The sequence below is a fragment of the Lissotriton vulgaris genome, chromosome 2_2 (genome assembly GCF_964263255.1).
Source record: "Lissotriton vulgaris chromosome 2_2, aLisVul1.2, whole genome shotgun sequence".
Taxonomy (NCBI): domain Eukaryota; kingdom Metazoa; phylum Chordata; class Amphibia; order Caudata; family Salamandridae; genus Lissotriton; species Lissotriton vulgaris.
Window position 1 is genome coordinate 220576798 of NC_141688.1, and position 20572 is coordinate 220597369.

General features: G+C 45.5%; 1 protein-coding gene across 6 annotated transcripts in view; it reads left to right on the top strand.

Moving 5' to 3' along the window:
• The window catches only part of CAPRIN1 (cell cycle associated protein 1), a 497978-nt gene that overhangs the window by 131230 nt on the left and 346176 nt on the right, over nucleotides 1-20572 (top strand). For all 6 annotated transcript variants that reach the window (XM_086959577.1, XM_086959579.1, XM_086959581.1 and 3 more), the window contains exon 4: nucleotides 8200-8286. In XM_086959577.1, the coding sequence (XP_086815703.1) occupies nucleotides 8200-8286 (87 nt within the window). The remainder of the gene's footprint in view (nucleotides 1-8199; nucleotides 8287-20572) is intronic.

Consider the following 20572-nt stretch of genomic DNA (forward strand, 5'->3'; position numbering starts at 1 on the left):
GATGTCGACGCCCCCCTAGGCTATGGAAAAAAAAAACAGAAAAAAGACTACGATTCCGGACCCATCCACTAGACCGCGGAATAATGCCCAGCATAGAGAATCCAGAAAGATCTTAAAGCTGCAAAACTGCACCGACCGGTAAGAAACTATTAGTTATCAACACTGAACAACAAGTGTTGGAGATGGAGAGAAAGAGAAGACTTGAGACAGTAATCGTTGGACTCTTGCAAAAGGAAAAATGTTTTTCCAAACACAACCGTTCCACCTCCAGATATGGAGAAATAAGAGGATGGACCTAGGGGACCAGAAACTCTGGGCTGACCCAAACACATTTTTTTTTTGTCTTGGACGCATTTAGTTGCAGACTGTGGTTCGTCATCCACTCTTATATAGCTAACATGCCCTTAGTGAAACGCTGATCCATAGACTCCGAGCCCTTGCCACAGGGACTCGAGCAATTTGGTATTGTCAGCGTACGAAAAAGGATTGAAACCGTACTCTCCAATAACCTTGGCAAGGGGGGGCCACATAGATATTAAACAAAAGCAGCAGACATATACAGGGTACAGATGGAACAGAAGGGACACACCACCAACCCAGAGCAAGAACCAATGCCTCCTTATGCTGCCAAGCATCCTGGATCTGGTAAGGGAAGCTTGTGGACAACCAGCATACTGCAAAGCAGTAACGCCAAGATTTGATGGAACCATCTAAGCCCTCTCAAGACTCCATAAAATTCAGGGCAATCCATTGGAAGGCTTTACATTGTGAATAACTACCATTGCCCCCCCACCACCCTTCAGAAAAGGAGAGCAAGAGTGAGGATAGTGGGCAGAAAGGACGAAAGAGGAGCTGTGACACAGTGGAGGATCGCAAACTCAAGTATACTCCTCAACTGCTACTGGGAAGAAGTTCAACCTTTTTAAAACCTCTCTTAAACCCATTCCAGGAACTGGGCGCTGCACTGCTAGCAGAGGGAAAAATAATAGCATTACTTGTTTAAAATCTGCCTTGGATGAGGCAGACACGGCCAGCCGGCAGATGGTCCCATGGATATCCATGCAGAGGCACTCCTGGCTGAAAGTGTCTTAATTTTGTCGTTCATCATATATACACCCTTCACAGAAGAAACTGTTTGGAACAGCTGTTGGCGACCCTCTACAACAGATAAAATACAATGACGCAGCAAAGGCCATGAGTTCGCTACAGTTCTGGGGTCAGTCCAATAAGGGAACAAACCGAACCATATGACACACAGGCCCAAAGAAGGCTTTCATAGTTACACCAAGGCAGCCATTTTATCAGAAGAGCTCTGCTGAAAGTGCCACACCAACAGTGGCAATACCAGCCAATGCAGCATTTCCCCTTTCTGCAAGGGGGCTACCTTCCAGAGGAGGAAGTGCCACAGAGTGACTCCACCCACCATACGCCCTAGCACATAACTCCAGTGGGGGGGGGGTGCAGGGTGGGACAAGGCAAATACAGGACTTCCTCCACATGGAGAAAGGCCACCTCAGACCAATAGAAACTCCAACATCCAAGGCGGTTACTGTATAGAACTCTGAGAGCACTGGAGGCCAGGCCAAAAAAGATCACATATTGAGGAAGAGACTCTGCCTGCGGCAAAAAAAAAGAAAAGCAATCAATAGTGCCCATAGCAGAAATCAATCGAGGATGCTATTCAACTTACTTCTATTGATAGAGCGCGCAGTCCACCCAGGTCACCAAGGTTACCTATTCTTTACACGCACTGGGCCCTGGCGTGCAAATTTCAATACCACACTAACAATTTGGGGTGAACCGGGTGATGATTACTTTTATTTCTCCTCCTGCACGCTGCTATGAGCAATTAAGGTTTGGCTTCACCTCAGCTTACCATGCACCTGACTTACCACAGGCACAATTCTTATGACAGATCTGGAGCTATCAGGGAAATAGTAGACCGGGCCTAGAAACAAATACTCTTTATAATCAGTACATACTCATCCACAATTTTTGTAAAATGACCACAGACACCTGAGGATGTTCAAAGTTTTATATAAAGTTCAAGGAGAGTATAACAAGGCAATAAGTGATAGGCAGAGTAATGCGTCATCCATCAAAATCAAAACCATTAGGTAACTATGTATTAATACTAGGATCATTGAGTATATGGGAAGACTAAAAGGTAGAGATTTTTAGAACAGAGCTAGTTACTGCAACTTTATACTAGAACATAGGACGTGGATGGGACCTAGAACATGTACTTAACCTAAGTGCTTTAAACTATTCTTGCTAAGTTCACTGCAATCATACTAAGGGAAAGGGAAAAATCGGAACATACTAATAAAATATAACAGTTTGGCAATTCTCTAAGGGAGGGGAGAGAAGTGGAACGATTCTAATAAACAATCGCATATAATTTGCTTTAAAAGGTGACAGAGCAATATCACAGGCAAGAGTGCTTTATTAAGAAAATGGAGAGAGAAACGAGAGGGAGAGAGAAAAAGAGAGACGCAAACCCACAGGCTGATATTTACCTAGTTTAGAAAGAAGACTAACCCTGGCCACGGGTCAGTTGGAAGGACGGGGACAAGGACCCTCAGGAAGGAATGCCAGAATGCGAGCAGGTACAGCTCACGGACAGTAAGGACAGGATACCCCTCAGGATTTGGGATCAGGACTGGGCTCACCAAGGTACGACCAACACCCACAGCTTCGGAAGCAACGCCAGCGTTACCCCTCTCTGCAAGTAATCCGCCAGTAACCCTGATTGGGTTTTTCGAATTTCCCAGCAAAGTGCTTCGCCAGCACTTAGGATTATTTCCACCCCTTAGGAGTGTGTGGAAAGTATGGACAGAGTGCTCCGCAGCACTTCAGATTGAGCACCTATAGAGTTCGTAGGGTCAGTGACAGGTCTGCTACTCGGACAGGTCGGACAATTTTCCTAAGCCAAACTAGGGCAATTATACTATTTGGGGACCCTTAGACCACCCACCAATGTTGCAAGTGACAGTTTCTCACATTATGATTGGTCAGGAGAGGTGGTGCGGTCATTACCACCTCCTAGAATTCAACGTTCCCATCATGAATTTTAATTTTTCTTGTCCGCCCCTTAGGTTCACGTTCCCATCCATAGAATACAATAGAAAATATGAGTGCACAAGGCATTGCAACAAAGTCTCTTGGTTTCAAGGTGAGTTTCATCATCTTGTGCTGGTTTCTCAGGCGCATTGGGCTTCAGGAGCCAGCTGGCTTGTTTCAGCTTCTGCGCAATGGAGTTTTTCTTCGGTCATGTGACGGTGCCCAGCAGAGCCTCAAGTATGGCTCCGCTCCCGATTTCCCAGCCCCAGAGACGCGGTACATGAAAAGTAAGCGAGAACAAATTAAGATCACATATAAAATGATCACACTGTATACCATGATAAAATTCTAACCAACCCTTACTTTATAATGACTATAGCATTACTGTTTAGTGCGAAAAGACAGATAGGCTAAAGCAGCTGTGGCAAGCAGAAAGCGTGATGAGAGACAAGCGGCCATGTTTGCAACAGTGCGCATGAGCACAGATTCCCTCCAGAATGCGAGTGCGTCACATCACATGGGTATGACCGACGCATGCGCAGACTGAATTTCAGCGAAGCAGCCTTGTCTTTAGTGCAAGCTTCGTTAGTATGAGAGACATACAAGCAAGCATCCCGGGGACACCCGCGTGTTTGGGAAAACGCTTAATAAATGACGAACAATTGTGTTAATATGATTATACAGTTAGGCAAGGGTTTTGTATGCGAGCAGGGCGCTTTACATGCGAATCCCTGCTCCATCACTATCATCCCAATACTGGACAGGTCCTGAAGATGAATTCTGGAACTCTACTCTAAACCAGTTGACAAATGCAAAAATTCAAAATGACCACACTGCAAGAGGCCATCTCGTGACTGCTGGAAGAGAAATACATGACAACCATAGACATCCACAACGCTACCTACACATTAACTGTGAAGCACAAGAAATATAATATCTAAGGGTCATTGTGAACAAAGACCACTACCAATTCAGGGTGCTACCCTTCAGAATCAAGTTGGCACCCAGAGTTTACACAAATAGCCTAGCTAGAGTGGCTACTTAGACGACTGGCTAATAAAAGCAAGCTCTTGCTCGCATTACAAAAGGAACTCCAGGACAGCTGTGGATATACTCCACAGGCGGGGTTTTCCAATAAACATGGGAAGGTCTTCAAATGAGCCGAAAATTTTTCCTAGGAGCACGAATCCACACTAAAGGTGAGAATCTACCCGATCCTCGAGTATTCAAACAATGACTGAGCAAGCTTACCTCTACTGCAGGCATCAGTCTCCGAAAGTGAGAGCTATGGGGGGAAAGTAGCGCATGATGGCCTCATGCATGCCACATGCAAGGCTACCCATAAGACCACTACAATAATGGATCCAGAACCAATGGTCACAGGCAATGAGGGTTTAGGAGCCTCTAGTAGTTGTAACATAGTGCTGTAGCAGATGACATGGTGAAACACCGACAGCATAACAGTGAGCAGACCTTTTCATAACCAAACAATGACCATCACCGCAGGGACACTTACCACAAATTACTCCCCACTCTCGTTCCGCCCCATTATGTGGTGTGCACTTCCTAGTGCTAAGGTCCCTGTTAGGTTCTGGATATTTGAGCTCTAGTAAATATTACTGACACTGTGTCTAAGGGTGGGGAAGCGTTCATCTGTTAAGTGATAATACACCGGGATGATGCCTAATTAATAATTATGGGCCATCAGTTCCTGAGACTGGAGGAGGCTGGCAAGGAGTCAAATGTCCCACCTATGGACGTGCGGGTTCAATTACTGGAAAATGTATTCGTCTAGTCCGCCACCTTTGGAGAATGCAGACGGAGATCAATCTTTGGTTAGAGTATTAATCGGAAGTCCATTTATTGTTCCTCAAGTCTTTGTTCTTGATGTTAGCCACTGTCCTAATGCATTCATATAGTTATCTATCTCATTTAACTATGCCCTGTCATGCTCCGCCTTTCTCTAGTCTCCAATAAGAGACCACCACTGCTTAAATCTGGGGAAGAGGAAGCCTGAATTTAATCTCCATTCTAAGTAGGTGTGTATTTATGTACTAAATTGTATCACTTAATGAATGTCTTGTAACTTATCTACAAATTATCAATATGGCTACCAGTTTTCCTTTTTTACTGTCCCCCCGATAAATACAAACTGAAACCAATGTATTTGCTTTCTGTATTTATTTTTAAAAGTAGAAAAATACAGAAAATTGTATTTCTTATGACCATCTCCATGCTGTCTTTCATGAACTCCAGGCAAAAGCTGTGCCGAGAGACCGCAAACATTTGTAGTATAAAACTAATATGCAAGTGTGGGTGTAGTGTTTTGTTATAAGGAGCTGCTTAATTTGCTAAAACGCGACCAGCATCTTAGAGTGCATGTCTAAGGTATAGATAGAAATATACCGTTTTAAGACTCATTTATCTCAACACAACATAAATATGGACAATACCCATTAGAAGGCCAAAAAATAAATATGGACCCAGGCGGACATATAAAAAAAAATACCATGAGCCCTAACTATCAAGCAGGTCGTTTACTATGTAAACTCAGTTTGCCCCCCCCCCCCGACTCGGATGGAGGATTCTACCAGTACCCAACTGGGAGATGGTACCAGTTGTAGACTTCTGTGATATTCACACTTAGTCGCTGCAAGAAGGTGCTCCATGTAAATTTTGGCGGCAGCATACCAGAAAAATGAAGCAAAGTAAACACTTATCACAGACTACCTCCCACGAATGCAAGCCTCCTGCCTCGCCTCCAAGTATTTACAATCTTACGGACTCCAGAAAACTAGTATCCAGAAGCTACTCGCCAGTCCAGGCGTAATGGGACCACGTCAAGCATGACCGCTATTGTTGAGCAGGATACACTGTCTGTCAGTAGTACCAAGCTATCTTGGGAAGCGGGTATATTTCTATAAATCGTATTGCATTCTGTACAAGCCAAAACTACTACACCTTCAGGTCAATGCAGCACTTAAATACGAGCCTATCTGTATTTACAATGTAATATGCTGTTTTATATTATCCTGTGTTTTTTTTTCTTGTAAAGTAGGGGCAGACTATTATTGTGATACTGGAGAGTAAAGCAGCAGCTCAATAACAATTTAGGTCTCGCCTGCACAGCGCGCATGCGCTGAATTGATTCGCTTTTTCAGCCAAAAACGTGCATGCTTTGCATTGCTTTCAGTGGCATCGCGTGCACGTTTGGCGATTCCCATGCAGGACTGAGCTTTGGCGACATGTGTTTGTAAGGCACTATCAAATAGATGGTGCCATTGCTCGCTCCTGCAAGGGAAACACTGTGTGTGCGCACGGCTGCACTCCCACTCCTTCACTTGTTAACCCGCGGGCTACCCAAGAGTTTTTTTCTGTATTTGTTCTGTTTGCTGGTATGTTTCAATATTGCACTTAATATATGGGGTGCACATCTTTTAGGGAAAGCTTTCTACTGTAGCGAACTGATAGTTGTTTAACATTCTATTACTGTCGTTTTGATGTTTGATACTTATTGATGATGTTTTTAAGTACTTTTATGGCCATTGTATTGTGCTGAAGAAACATTTTGAATCGATTTGTTGGTTGGAAGGGTTAGTAAGAGAGTATGAGGAGAAAACCTCTCAAACATGTCAATTCCAAGTCTGAGACTCTGGCTAGTGTCAGCTCGGAGGCTGGCGCTGCAGTAGCCCATTTCAATGAAGCATGCAAACTGTTAGTCATTTTTATAAATCACACATATAGCACTTTCAAGCTTTCTGAATTCATGTTTTACAGCTCCTTGGGATGCACAGATCAATCCAAATGACGTGTTAATAAGAACAATTACTGCCAATAATAACATAACCAGACCAATTATAGCCGTGGCAATAACAAGTGACCTTCAAGCAGAACAACTTTTTCCCTGCAAAGTCCAAGTGCTGATTGTCTCACATATTGTTTCTTAGGTGGTTGACCTCGGAAGGATTACGTTCTGAGGAAACCCGGTGTTCCTTCTATGCCGCAAGCGCGGATGCCCCCTCAGCCGTCTTGCTGGCTAATGCTTACAAAAACTGTGCGTTTTTCAGTAAAGGGCTTGTGGTGTCAGTATAACCGTGCTAATGGAGTTGTAGCACGGGACGTCTAGGTCAGCCGCAGACATACAGTGCTATATGATCCATGTTGAACAGTGGGGTGTATGCAGAAAAGCATGGTTAGATTTTGATTACTGCCCTCCAATAACAAAATCCTCACTTTCCCAGAATGCCTTGTTCTGGAGCAGCATGACTGCGGTTGTGCAGGATACTGCCTAGCTGTGCATTGAGCGTTGTGTAAATTGCCTGTAATAAACCCACTTGCGTTTAAGCTTATGGGTGGTAACCTTTACTTATCTGTAACATAGCGCCTACACGGCCAATGTGTTTCTTCAGAACTCTGAGCTAAAGTTGAAATCTCTTTACGCTCTTAGCTGACTAAGCAAACAGTACAGCTGTAAACATGTCTGATATACTATACAACTCACAAAATGTCTCTTTTTACTGTCAGCGCTTCGCCGTGCATCTACAAGCATTCAGCTCACCATGACTCATTTGAAACAAACAAGTCACTACCTCACTACATGGCCAAGTGATGAATTTTAAAGCTAAGGGCACTGCTTTTCCACACATTATTCTGAGCATTCATTGATGGCAAAAACTCTGCTCCAATAGAGTTGAAACATGTTCTCTACAACTCTGAATTCACTACCTTGCTCTGGGAAGTCGCAACCTTACCTCGAGACCAGTTGAACCTTGGGTGTGTGTGACTGTTACTAGTGGCATGTGAAATAACCTTACATTACGCTGCACGCAGGATGATGTGCTGCATGCCTAAATACTTATAAGGTCCCAAAGGCGAGACCTATTGGTTATGCCAATGCTTATTAAATTCTTCTTAATACTCCCACCCCTGTCATGCCTTTTCACGCCTTTGGCGAATGTTTAACTATACTTAAACTTCATATGCATCAAACTTTCAATGGACATATGATGGCTACGTATGCAGATTTTTCTAATGTGTGTGTGCAAAGGCCTGCAGTAATCCTGTACTAGGCTTAATTATACATGTTTTCTTCCACTGTTCTATCTGGCTTACTTTGCAACTATTTGTACTCTGCAGGATGCCCTGTCAAAGCACCAGGAAGTGATGAGCAACATGGAATTTGCTCGTGAACTACAACGCAACTTTATGTCACTGAGCCAAGATGTAAGTTAAATTGTGGCTAAATATGCATCTGCAGTAGAGCGACGCGGACGAATGTGAACGTCAGCCTAGTTTCTTGTTTTAATGAATCTCATGCGTAAAGCAAAGTACTTAAGTAAACTTATTTTACAGCATGAAATGTCTTTCAAATTCATATGCTCTTGTGGGTTGGGGGTATAACAGTTTTTTTTTTAAAGTGTAAGCTTTTTTCTATGTTTGTTCGGTGTCTACATTAGTAGAGACTAGCTATGAATACAACCATAATCTCACCATGCCCAGCATGTGACCACCATTTCAGTCTTTAGATATAGCCTGGGCAGCACATGCCCTGCAAGCCATGCTGTATTGGAGCATGTACTTGTAGCCTGCACACACTTTGCTTATATTTGTCATTGGCTTCTGTCATTGTCTGATTAATTAGGCTTGTTAGTTCCTCTTCATTTGTAACTCCCTATGAGGACTGGGCCTTTTACTTCGGTTGTTGCATGGTGCGTCATCTTTAATTTATGTTTGAGGCCTATGTGTTGTAGATAGACGTGCTTTGCATACTCCTGTTATCTAGTGTTGGGTTCTGATTGGTAGCAATTTTTCGTATAAAAAGTATTTCCTAGTCATGAGGTAATGTGACCCCTCCTTTTTGTGAAAGTGCGCATGGGCTAGGAGGAGTTAAGATGGAGGAGCATACGTTTTTCGGCTCCCGGACCACGCCAGCATCCAGAGCGCGTTTGGGCTTGTACACATTACCAGAATTTACCTCAGGCTATTACAATGCTGCTGAAATCCTAGCGACCACACAGAGGGCTTTAGATTTGGCCGTGACCCCTTTTCCAAGTCGCATCGTAGCTTGACAGACTCAGAACATCACAAAATGCCAATCACCATGCCCGGAGGAGGAAGAAACCGCTGCTAAGCCCCCTTGGTGCATTCTGAGCAGCTGAGAGGTGCTACCACCCCTACAAAACAAACTAAGGAGAAGTACTTACATCGCGGTGAGCTGAGACCAGTTGAGCGGCATATCTGAAGAACAAGGAGGGTAGCGCCCCTGATGACCACGGAGCCACATAGTTTCTCTTACAACGGGTGAGATACAGCAGCGTTGCGTAGGCCTGGCGTTACCTAAGGGTGGCGGATGTAATAGGGGCACCTACCAGCCAAGCCACATTATGAAAATAGCACTATTGTGAACCCATACCTGACTTAAAAATGGCAGCCGGCACTCTGCTGAAACGAGAATCATGGAAGTGCAGGCCTCCCGGTGAAATTAGCATCTCGAAATAGCTGGGAAAGTGCTTGGAAAGAGGGACTCTGCTCTCTCCCTTTGAGTTGAAGAGCTCTATTAATCACACCCAGTGGATTCCCTGGTTTAGGTGCTCGATCTCTAGGGGTCCAATACCACCCGTAGCATACATGCTATACTCATCTTAGTTTCTCTATTCTTGGCAAGGACTACTCAGTGGAAGACTTGTGGAGTCGTTTTTCCTCCTGCAGTCCCTCTGTAATATGACCTAGTCTCCCAGAGAAAGAGGAAGTACAGCTGCTTATACCTCACATGTCTCTGCTTCTAAATAGCGTTGGGGGTCTGAGCTGTCTGATACCTCTCACGAGCAGGGCTTCAGCATGCCCGAGACCAACTACTGCATCAACGCCTACACAGGGACATACAGAGGCCTGGATTTGACGTGCCTGACCTTAAAATGGAAGACGTCTCTCCATTCGTTTCTTCAGCAGCCTAAATGGCAGCCCCAGCTCCTTCTGTTTTTTTTTTTTTTATCATCCCCCTCCTTTTACCTTTGTCCTCTAGTGGGGACATGCTCATCCACTACTAGACTATGCTACTGTTGCCTATTTATCTATTCAAAACTGTTTTCCCGAACCCTGAGACCGGAGCAACATGACTGATGCCCGGTGAAGCTCCTAGACCGATTTTGAGGAGATTGGCCCTTGTTTCCCCCTGGACCATATCCTACCCAGCCGGACATTGGGCACAGTTCTTCCCAAACTACCTGCTACGGCTCCTTACTCCACGCCTACAAATTCTCGCAACTTCTTTTTTGTTTACTGTACCTTACTATGCTATTCTAAATGATGTAACTTGTAATGCAACAATCCTCTGGAAAGAAATCCGATAACCCCGGGTCTAGCCAGCGCTATATAAAACTTTTCAAATCAACTCAAAACTTTTTTTCCTGAGACCCGAGGAACATGGCTGATGCCCAGTGGAGCTGCTAGACTGCTAATGAGATTGGCCCAGTTTTCCCACTTGACCGTCCTCTACACAGCCGGACATTGGGCACAGTTCTTCCTTGTCTCCCTGCTATGACTCCTTACTCCCCACCCTCCTATGAATTCTCGCAACATTGTTTTTGTGTACTGTTCCTTACTTTGCTCTTGTAAGTGATGTAACTTTTAACACAACAATCCTAAATGTAAAGCGCTCTGATACCCTCCAGGGTCAAGTTCACGCTGTATAAAATTTTATAAATAAATTGTTATTTTCCGCCATCTGATTTGTACGTGTTTTGGCTTTGCTCCGGTTCGAAACCGTTCTTCGGGTACCCCTCAGTGCGCAATACTTTCTACCCTTGACGAGATTGTAACATACATGTTTCCCACTTCTGTGTATTGTTTCGGTCAACAAAATACACTTTTCGTACAGAAAGCTGAGGACAGCCTTCGGGCCTAGCTGCGTTCATCCAGCTCTCGGTCGATGGACCGGACACCGTTCAAATTCTATCCTCAATGCCACGCAAAGTATCTGCGCACTGACTCACACCAGGTGTGTAACTTGTGCTAGTCTCTGGAGCACAAAGAATACTATGACGCTAGCAGATCATTTCGTTCGAAGAAAACTATTTGCAATCGTCTTTTTCGACGTCAAGCGCAGCAGTATCATAGCATTAAAGACACGCCAGATATCTTCGGTGAATAGTTGAGCAAGAAGATATTGGTGTGTCAGAGAAGGAGAAAGAGGCCTTATCCGTGTCTGATTCGGAGCTTCAGATAGACCTCCATGGCGAAGAATGTCCGCAGGGACAAAGTGACCTGAGTACAGGAGGCCCCTTGCCCCATCAACTCACTCACAAAAAACCTAAGGTTTTGGCTCCCACCTCTGCATTCTGGCCGAGGTCTTCCCAGTCATGACTTTTCTGACACCCTCCGAAACACACATTCGAGCCTTCCAGGCTGAGTCAACACAAACCCTCTTTGGAGCGAAAACCCTCCGGTTCCAAGTCGAAATCAGTCTCTGAGCCAAAATCCTCCATGCCAAAAAATAAACTGCATTTGGTGCCGAAATCTTCGGCACCCAAAGGCCTGGCCATATCGGCAACGAAAACACAGAAAGCAGAAATGTCCCTTTGGATCCAAATTTAGACCATGTTCCACCGAGAATGTATCTCAAACCGAAAACTTTATATTAACCCGTAACCTGGTCATATTCATACCAAGCTACCTCGTTAACACAAGCTTACTGATGAGCACGCTAATTTCAAAATCCCTTTAAAAAAAAAGAACTTTGTTGGCACCAGCCTTTTCCAACCACCGCCAGCATCCCTTCCACCACCATCCCTTCCACCACCCTCTCCTTGACTTTAAATCCTTTGCACATCACTACTCAGGATTCTAAACAATCACACAATGATGAGGACAATATTAATGAGGGGGACTTGCATTTTACTATTAGATCCATGGAAGGATTATACAATTGAACCTCCTTTAGACAACCCAGACCTTTACCCTGTCAAGCCATCTCCAACTGGTAATGTATCTTATCAGGAACTCCTTGCCAGGGTTGCAGAATACCATGGGGTGGTCCTACACAAGGAACCCACAGAAGAGGATTTATTGTTTGAGACATTAGGATCCATAAACCAGTCCACACAAACACTCCCTATGCTTAAGGGTATGCGGAGAATGCTGACTACATTTTTAAAGATCCTGTGCGTGCATGCATCGTGAGTCGACAAAAAAATATAAAGCCTCCCCAACAGATCCAATATTTATTAAGGGCCAGTTGCCACTAGACTCCGTGGTAGTGCCCAATACAAGCAGGTTAATTCCCAAACCTCAAAGAATGCTCCTCCTCCAGACAAAGAATCCAAGCAAATAGAGGCTTCTGGCAAACGCATAGCTGCTCCACCTGCCGATCACTGGCGCATTGCAAAAACTCTGGGCCTTTTGGCCAGATATGACTGAGCACACGGATGAAATAGGGAAATTGTTCCAATATCTCCCATATGAGCATAAGGCAGTAGTGCAAGATTTGGTAAATGAGGGAAAGCAATTTCCAATTTGTCTGTAAGATGTGCTCTAGATGCTGCTGATACTGCAGCTAGAGAGGTCAACAGTAGCATCTTATTCAGAAGACCTTCTTGGTTAAGAATTTCCGGCTTGGTGAGAGGAGCGGGCTGCTACTGCTAGATTAGCCTGGTCTTGAAAAGCCTTCTGAAGGGTAGTAGGTCCTGAATCTCCCGTAGGAGGATGGGGAGGGTGTTCCAGGTCTTGACCGTTCTTGTTTGGGTGGGGATCCATCTGTAGATCTTGCAGTGGGTGTTGTAGCAGGACGACGAGACTGCGTTAACTTGCTTGGTCATGGAGAGTGAGTCGTGGATAAACCCCAGTTTGCAGGCGTGGTCGTTGGATGTTGGTGCTGCTCCCAGTTCGGACGGCCACCAGGAGTCGTCCCAGGCAGAGGGGGTGAAGCAGAGGATGAGGACTTCTGTCTTGTCCAAGTTCAGCTCCAGACTGCTGTTATCCAGTATTATGGGTATCTTTCATAGATTCACATGCCTGAATCATTCCCCGTCGTCGGGGTGGGAGTTCCCGGTAAATAATAATAGTAATGTCACATAGACATATACTTAGTACTAGGCCAGAGGCCTCACATTAGTAGCCTATCTAGGTCCTTATGTAAAAAGGACCAAACTTTGGCCAGGAGCCAATCAGCTACTATCACCCTCCTCACCTTCCTGGAAGGAGCCCTAGTCCCTCAGATTTTCTACCGCACGTCGTGCTAAGGGAGTCTCCACTGAGCTCTGCTCAGGTTTTTTCCTATATCTTTGGATTTTTTCCTATTTAACTCTTAAAGTTTCAGATTGGAAAGGAGTATTGATATTTAATATGTCTACTACTCCTAAAAAAGGGCTTTTTAGACTCTGTGCCTCATGTAGTAAAATGAGGTTACATATAGAGAACAAGCATGAAGACTGCTTGTATTGCCTCTATCCTCAGCATTCTGCCAAGGAATGTAAGATTTGTCGCACTCTCCCGGTCAAGACATTGAAAGACAGGGAAGGGCGACTGCTTCTGTGGCCAGAGACTGAAGGACAAAGAGCAGCTAATCTCCTCAGGTGAGAGCGAGTGTTCCTTCAGGAGCTTCCACTCCTCTCCTAAAAGGCCTCGACAGACTTCCCCATGTCAGTCTGCTGCGCCTCCTCACAAGAAGCCAAAGTCCATGGAGGGTCATCCTAAGGTCAAACCTCTGCAGATGACAGACTTCAAGAAGCCTGCTTTGGTGTCTTCTGGCCTGCCTGTGACTATGTCGACAGTCTCCATTTCGACATCCACGGCGTCTACTTTCTCCATGGCATCGACTGCTACAACATCGTCGACGATGGGTAGGTCAATACCTTCTGTCATTCCTGACACAAAACAGTCGACGACGCTTCTGTCGATGCTCCCGTCGACGTCTGCTTCATCGTCGTTGAAGGCGAAGCTTCCAGCATCGACGAAAATCCCAGCGTCGACGAAAATCCCAGCGTCGACGAAGAGTTCATCGCCGACGAAGAGTTCATCGCCGACGAAGAGTTCATCGCCGACGAAGAGTTCATCGCCGACGAAGAGTTCATCGGCGATGAACCGCCGACACCAAGCCCGTCGACGACGAGACCGTCGGCGACGACGAGACCGTCGGCGAAGCCATCGTCGTCGACTACTACAGTGTCGCCGCCGAAGAAATTGTCGTCGACTAGGACATCAGCGACGTCGATGCAGTCGACGATGAAAATGCCTGATAAAATATCAAAAATCGTCGACGCTACACAGTCGACGGACACCATGTCAACGGATCTACAATCTAAGGGCTCTCCTTCAGTGAAGTATACCTATACCCACTTTAAAATGTCATCGTGTCTGGTGACACCAGAGATGACCTCACCTAGCAAGGTCCAACAGCTGCTGCCAACGCAGTTTCTAGAAACAGAAGATCCTGTAGAGAATATGTTTCCCATAGCATCCAGTCCCTCTCATCTTAACATCAAAGTTCATGAGAGTTCAGACTCTGAAGATTTTGAAGAGGTTACAATTCAAGAGGAAGTTCAGCAACATACCACTGTTCAGCCTATGGTGTACCTTCCAGCGTCAATTGTCTCTGATCTCCAGTTTCTAATTTCGGACTATAAACAAAGATTTCCTTCATCTGCTCCTGCATCAGGAGTACAGGCACAGCAGGAAGCGCCAACTCCTCAACATCAACAGCGACCACCTCCGCTGGTTGTGCGTCAGGAGCAAGAGAAGTTACCTCCTCAAATTTCTTCGGATGAGGATAAATATGAGGAAGAAATGAGAGATGATGAGGTCCAAGACGAGGAAGGTGAAATACATGATGAGGATTCTGATGAGAACGCCAACCCGGATCCAGCATCCCCAAACCAAGTACAGGACGATTCACCCCCTGAAGATTTAGGGGGATTCCATAATATAGTAGGGAGAGCGGCTGCAAGGTTCAACATCCAAATAGCATCGGAAACGCAGGACTGTTTCCTTCATGACTTTAAGGAACCCTTCAAGAGATCTGCTCGCTCCATTCCAGTAATCGATTTATATATGGGAGCAAGAACTTAAAATGATGAAAAATCCTTCCTCTCTCATTCCAGTGCCGGCTAGACTTGAAAGGAAGTACAAAGCCCCAGACACTGCACCCGCATGTTTAACTGGCCAAACTAAACCTGACTCGGTTATATCACAGGCCGCTCAACAGAAGTCCAGCAACCCGTCAGCGGCAATAACAGCGCCTCCTGATAAGGAGGGGAGAAAACTTGATGCCATTGGCAAAAGATTTTCCTCCATGTCCGCCCTATCAGTCAGGGCTGCAATTCTCTGGCATTACTTGGTCGCTACAATCGACAGATATGGGCAGATATAGCCCCATATCTAGGAGCGATCCCAGAAGACCAGAAGGAAGAGGTTAAGAAGATTTTGCTGGAGGGCGAACGCTCTGCCTCAGAGATGATCGATGTGGCCTTGGATATCGCTTCCACAGGCTTTCGGGCTGACTTTATGCCACAGCATTCCGGCCTGATGTGCAAGCCAAAGTTCTAGACATGCCATTTGATGGAGAACTGCTCTTCGGTGAACATATCGATGACATGCTGCAAGGTATTAAGGATACCGACACGGCGAAAGCCCTAGGCACCCTGCAATACAAAACTAATTCCTTTCGAGGATCCAGAGGTAGAGGGCAACAGAATCGTGGCAGCTATCAAGGTTACAAGTCCGCTTATAACTCTTCTCAGCAGTACAAGCCTCAATATCCGCAGAGGCAGCAACAAGGACGATCCTCATACAACAAGTCGTCCTTTCGAGGGAAAGGAGGAAAGAAAGATAATTACAGACGCCAATGACTGCTTTCTCCAGCAGGCCTCCACCTCTTCTCCATAATTCGTAGTTGGAGGAAAAATTACCAACTTCCTTCACAATTGGAAGCAAATTACAACAGATCGTTGGGTGTTGCAGTTAGTTCGCTACGGACACACTTTGGAGCTTGTGGAGCATCCTCCTCCGAACCCACCATGTCCTATGCAGCACAAGAATCTAAACCTACTTCAACAGGAGCTCTCTCTAATGCTCCAGAAAAGAGCAGTGGAAAGAGTTCCTCGAGGTCGGAAGGGGAGAGGATTCTATTCCCTATTCTTCCTGATCAGATAAAAGGAGAAGAAGCAGTGGAGACCAATACTGGATCTGAGAAACCTAAACAAATACCTCTAGAAGCAGTCCTTCCGTATGGTTACCCTCCAGGAGGTATTACACCTACTCAATCCAAAAGACTATATGGTATCCTTAGACCTCCAGGATGCCTATTTTCATATCTTCATCCCTACCTAGATGACTGGCTCATCAAAGCTCCAACCCGGGCAGGCGTAGCCAGGTCCTCTTCGGCCTGTTTTCTCTTCGTGAATCTGGGCCTAACTCTCAACCAGGAAAAGTCAACTCTCCAACCGTCACAACGTCTCAATTTCCTGGGAGCAACGTTGGATACACAACAGGAGAAAGCCTTCCCTTCCAGAGAACGTCAGGTCAAGCTGAAGACCCTGGCCGTCCACCTTCAGACCAAAAAGAGTCATGGTTCGACTATTCAAGTCGTTGTTAGGAATGATGTCTTCCAACATTTTTCTCATTCCTCACTGTCGCCTCCACATGCGGCCTCTACAGGAAGTCTTAACAAATCAGTGGATCCAAAGTACAGGGTCTTTCGACGACTGGATCAAGATCAATCAGGTCATGAAGAAAGCTCTGGGATGGTGGCTTCTGGGCGACAACTTAAACAAGGGTCTCCCTTTTCTACTCCCAGTCTCTCCACCACAGACGCTTCACTGGAAGGATGGGGGGCGTTCCTTCAAGAACTGCAAGTGCACGGTCAATGTTCAGTGGCAGAAAAGCAACTCCACATCAATCTGCTAGAGTTAAGAGCAGTGCGCTTGGCACTTCGAGCATTTCTACCCCGAATCAGGAACTCCCCAGTGCTTGTGAGGACGGACAACACCACCACAATGCACTACCTGAACAAACAGGGGGGTACTCGATCCAGGACGTTGTCTCGAGAATCTCAGGAAATTTGGATCTGGCTGCTACAACACAACATTTCTCTGCGGGCAGAGTATGTTCCAGGAGTAGACAACACCCTGGCAGACTCGCTAAGCAGGCAGCGCTCCATTTGCCACGAGTGGGAGCTCGACCAGAAGACGCTCGACTCAGTGTTCTCCCGTTGGGGCAAACCTCACCTGGATCTCTTTGCGACGGAATTGAACGCGAAATGCCAACATTACTCAAGCTGGCTTCCCCAGAAAAGGTCCCTAGGGAATGCCTTTTCGATGACATGGTGCAACGTCTTTGCTTACGCTTTTCCACCGTTTCCCCTGATCCCCAGGGTTCTCCGGAAACTGAAAGCAGAGAGTTGTACCATGATCCTGATAGCCCCAGCATGGCCGCGCCAGCACTGGTATACAGAACTACACCTTCTATCGCTGGAACCTCCAATTCTATTCAGAACATGCCCACATCTCCTCAAAATGAACCAGGGATAAGTCCAGCATCCGGATCCAACATCTCTAAAATTATCGGCTTGGCTCCTGAGTTCAGAGAGTAACAGGATTTAGATATTCCACAGGAATGCAGAGTCGTCTTAGCCCGGGCCTGGGCTGAAAGTACTAATAAGACGTATTCCCTCAAGTGGAAGAGATTCTGTTTGTGGTGTAGAGCTCAGAAATTACATCCGTTCACTTCTACTCCAGCACAAATTCTGCCCTACTTGCTCCACCTAGCCAATTCAGGGCTGGCACACTCTTCAATAAAAGTCCACCTAGCGGCCATATCCAGGTTCAGACTATCTTCGTGTGGAGCTTCACTATGGACCAACAGACTAATCAAACAGTTATCTATTTCATTAGTGGTGAGCCTTCTTCCTAACATCCCACCTTCCAGGTAATTTATCGCACATTTCTTATCAGGTTGTCAGTGTCATGTAAACTGTGTAACAACTTATGATAAGATTATTATGTCTTTACGGATGTATTATGCGAAATGTGCTAATTATTGCTTGCTATTCTGATTCAGGCATGTGAATCTATGAAAGATACCCATAATACTGGATAAGAATGCGTTACTTACCTGTAACGGCAGTTATCTAGTATTGGTATCTTTCATAGATTGACATGCAACCCACCCGCCTCCCCTGGAAGGGCTCACCTTTACCCTCTCAGTAGGTACTACTTAGCACTGTGCTTACGAAAATCTGAGGGACTAGGGTTCCTTCCAGGAAGGTGAGGAGGGTGATAGTAGCTGATTGGCTCCTGGCCAAAGTTTGGTCCTTTTTACATAAGGACCTAGATAGGCTACTAATGGGAGGCCTCTGGCCTAGTACTAAGTATATGTCTATGTGACATTACTATTATTATTTACCGGGGACTACCACCCTGACGACGGGGAATGATTCAGGCATGTGAATCTATGAAAGATACCAATACTGGATAACTGCTGTTACAGGTAAGTAACGCATTTCTTCTTCAGCCATTCGGCGACGGCGATCATTCCTTCCTGGAGGGTGGTTTTAGCGGTGAGGGGGGTCCTTGGTGAGGGAGAGGATCAGCTGGGTGTCGTCGGCGTATGAGATGAGGTTGGGCAGTTGGGCGAGATAACAATGTTGGGTTGAGGGATGATCCTTGGGGTACGCGACATATGATCTCGAATGCTTCGGCGAGGAAAGGGGGGAGGCGGACCCTTTGGGTTCTGCTGGAGAGTAAGGAGGTGGTCCATTCCAGAGCCTTGTCTTTTATCCCTGCATTATGGAGTCATGTGCGTAGGGTGATGTGGCAGACCATGTCTAAAGTGGCTGATAAGTCCAGGAGGATGATGGACCGTGGTTTTGCCGTTACCCAGCAGGACCCTGACGTCATCGGTAGTGGTAATGAGGGCAGTCTAAATACTGTGTTTGCTGCGGAACGGCGACTGGGACAGGTTCAGGATATTATTCTCCTCGCGGTAGCCGGTCAGCTGTCTGTTTACTGTCTTCTCGATGATCCTCGCCGGCAATGGGAGCAGGGAGATGGGCCGGAAGTTCTTGAGGTACCTCTGATCCGCCTTGGGTTTCTTCAGTAAGGCGTTTATCTCGGCCTCCAAACATTCCGCCTCGCTCACAAATTGTCTCCAGAACGCTTACAGTAGCTTGAACAGTAAGTTCACTCTCTCTTCTTAAAAGGAGTCATAGAACCAGTTCCATTACAGTACCAAGGTACAGGGGTTTACTCTCCATTTTCTGATTACTAAAAAAGATGGCTCCTTAAAACCTATTCTAGATCTCGGAGAGTTAAACCAGTATATACTATCGGAGCACTTTTACATAACCCTTCAACAAGTACTTCCACTTTTACAGAAGGGAGTTTTTATGTCTACTCTAGACTTAGAGGATACATATTTTCATGTTCCAATTAATCCAGCTCAACACAAATACCTCAGATTTGTGATAGCAGGCAAACATTACCAATTCAAAGCACTTCCATTTGGAGTGACTACTGCTACCAGAGTATTTAACAAATACCTGGCAGTATTTGCATCTCATCTCAGATGACAACATCACACCTTCCCCTACCTAGACGACTGGCTCATTAAAGCCAGCACTTACCAAAACTGTCTACGATACACTCCGATCACAATCGACCTACTTCATCAGCTGGGTTTTATGGTTCATGCATAGAAATCTCACCTGAATCCTTCACAGATGCAATCTTACCTTGGGGCCACTGTAGACACTATCAAACCTCTAGTCTCTCCTAATGTAGCCAGAATATACAACTTTCAGTCTGATACTACAGTTTCGAGCAAACCAAACATTACCATACAGAGTGTTCATGCAACTGCTGGGAATGATAGTGTGTTGCAGCACAATTGTACCACATGCAAGAATTTGGGAGCTGACCATGGGATGCAGAGAGAGTGAATATATCATGTGTCTAAACGCTACCGCTCTAGGGCTCAACAAAGAAGCAGAAATGCACTATTGGGTGTACTAAGAAGGGGGCCCTACACATGCGTTTGCCCTGAGAAGAAACATTCACCATAATGACAGGGCTTAAATAATTAAGCCTAGACCCACACTTATTATGTCAATAATTACCTTTAGCTTCTGTACTCAATATCACATTTACATGACATTTTCAATGTTTTAACTCACATGTGGGTGACTCTCCTTGGACTACCGTGGGCTTTATCACTCCCTTTTTTCGCTACCTACCTTTGTAGATTTTGTGGCAAATGAGATGCACATCTCCTTTGAACGATGCAATATACATAAGTATTCTTAATTCTAATAACATACTCTTATCTCCGCTCTCATTTTTGCGGAGTGCTTATTAAGTGGATATATACCATGACATTTCCCATCTATTGACTTATATGTGGTGACTTTGTGGACTACCGTGGGCCTCATTACTCTCTTTTGCCGCTATTTACGGCACAGATTCCGTGGCAAATGATATATACTCCCCTTTTGGACCGAACGCTGCAACTTTATTGTTAAGGA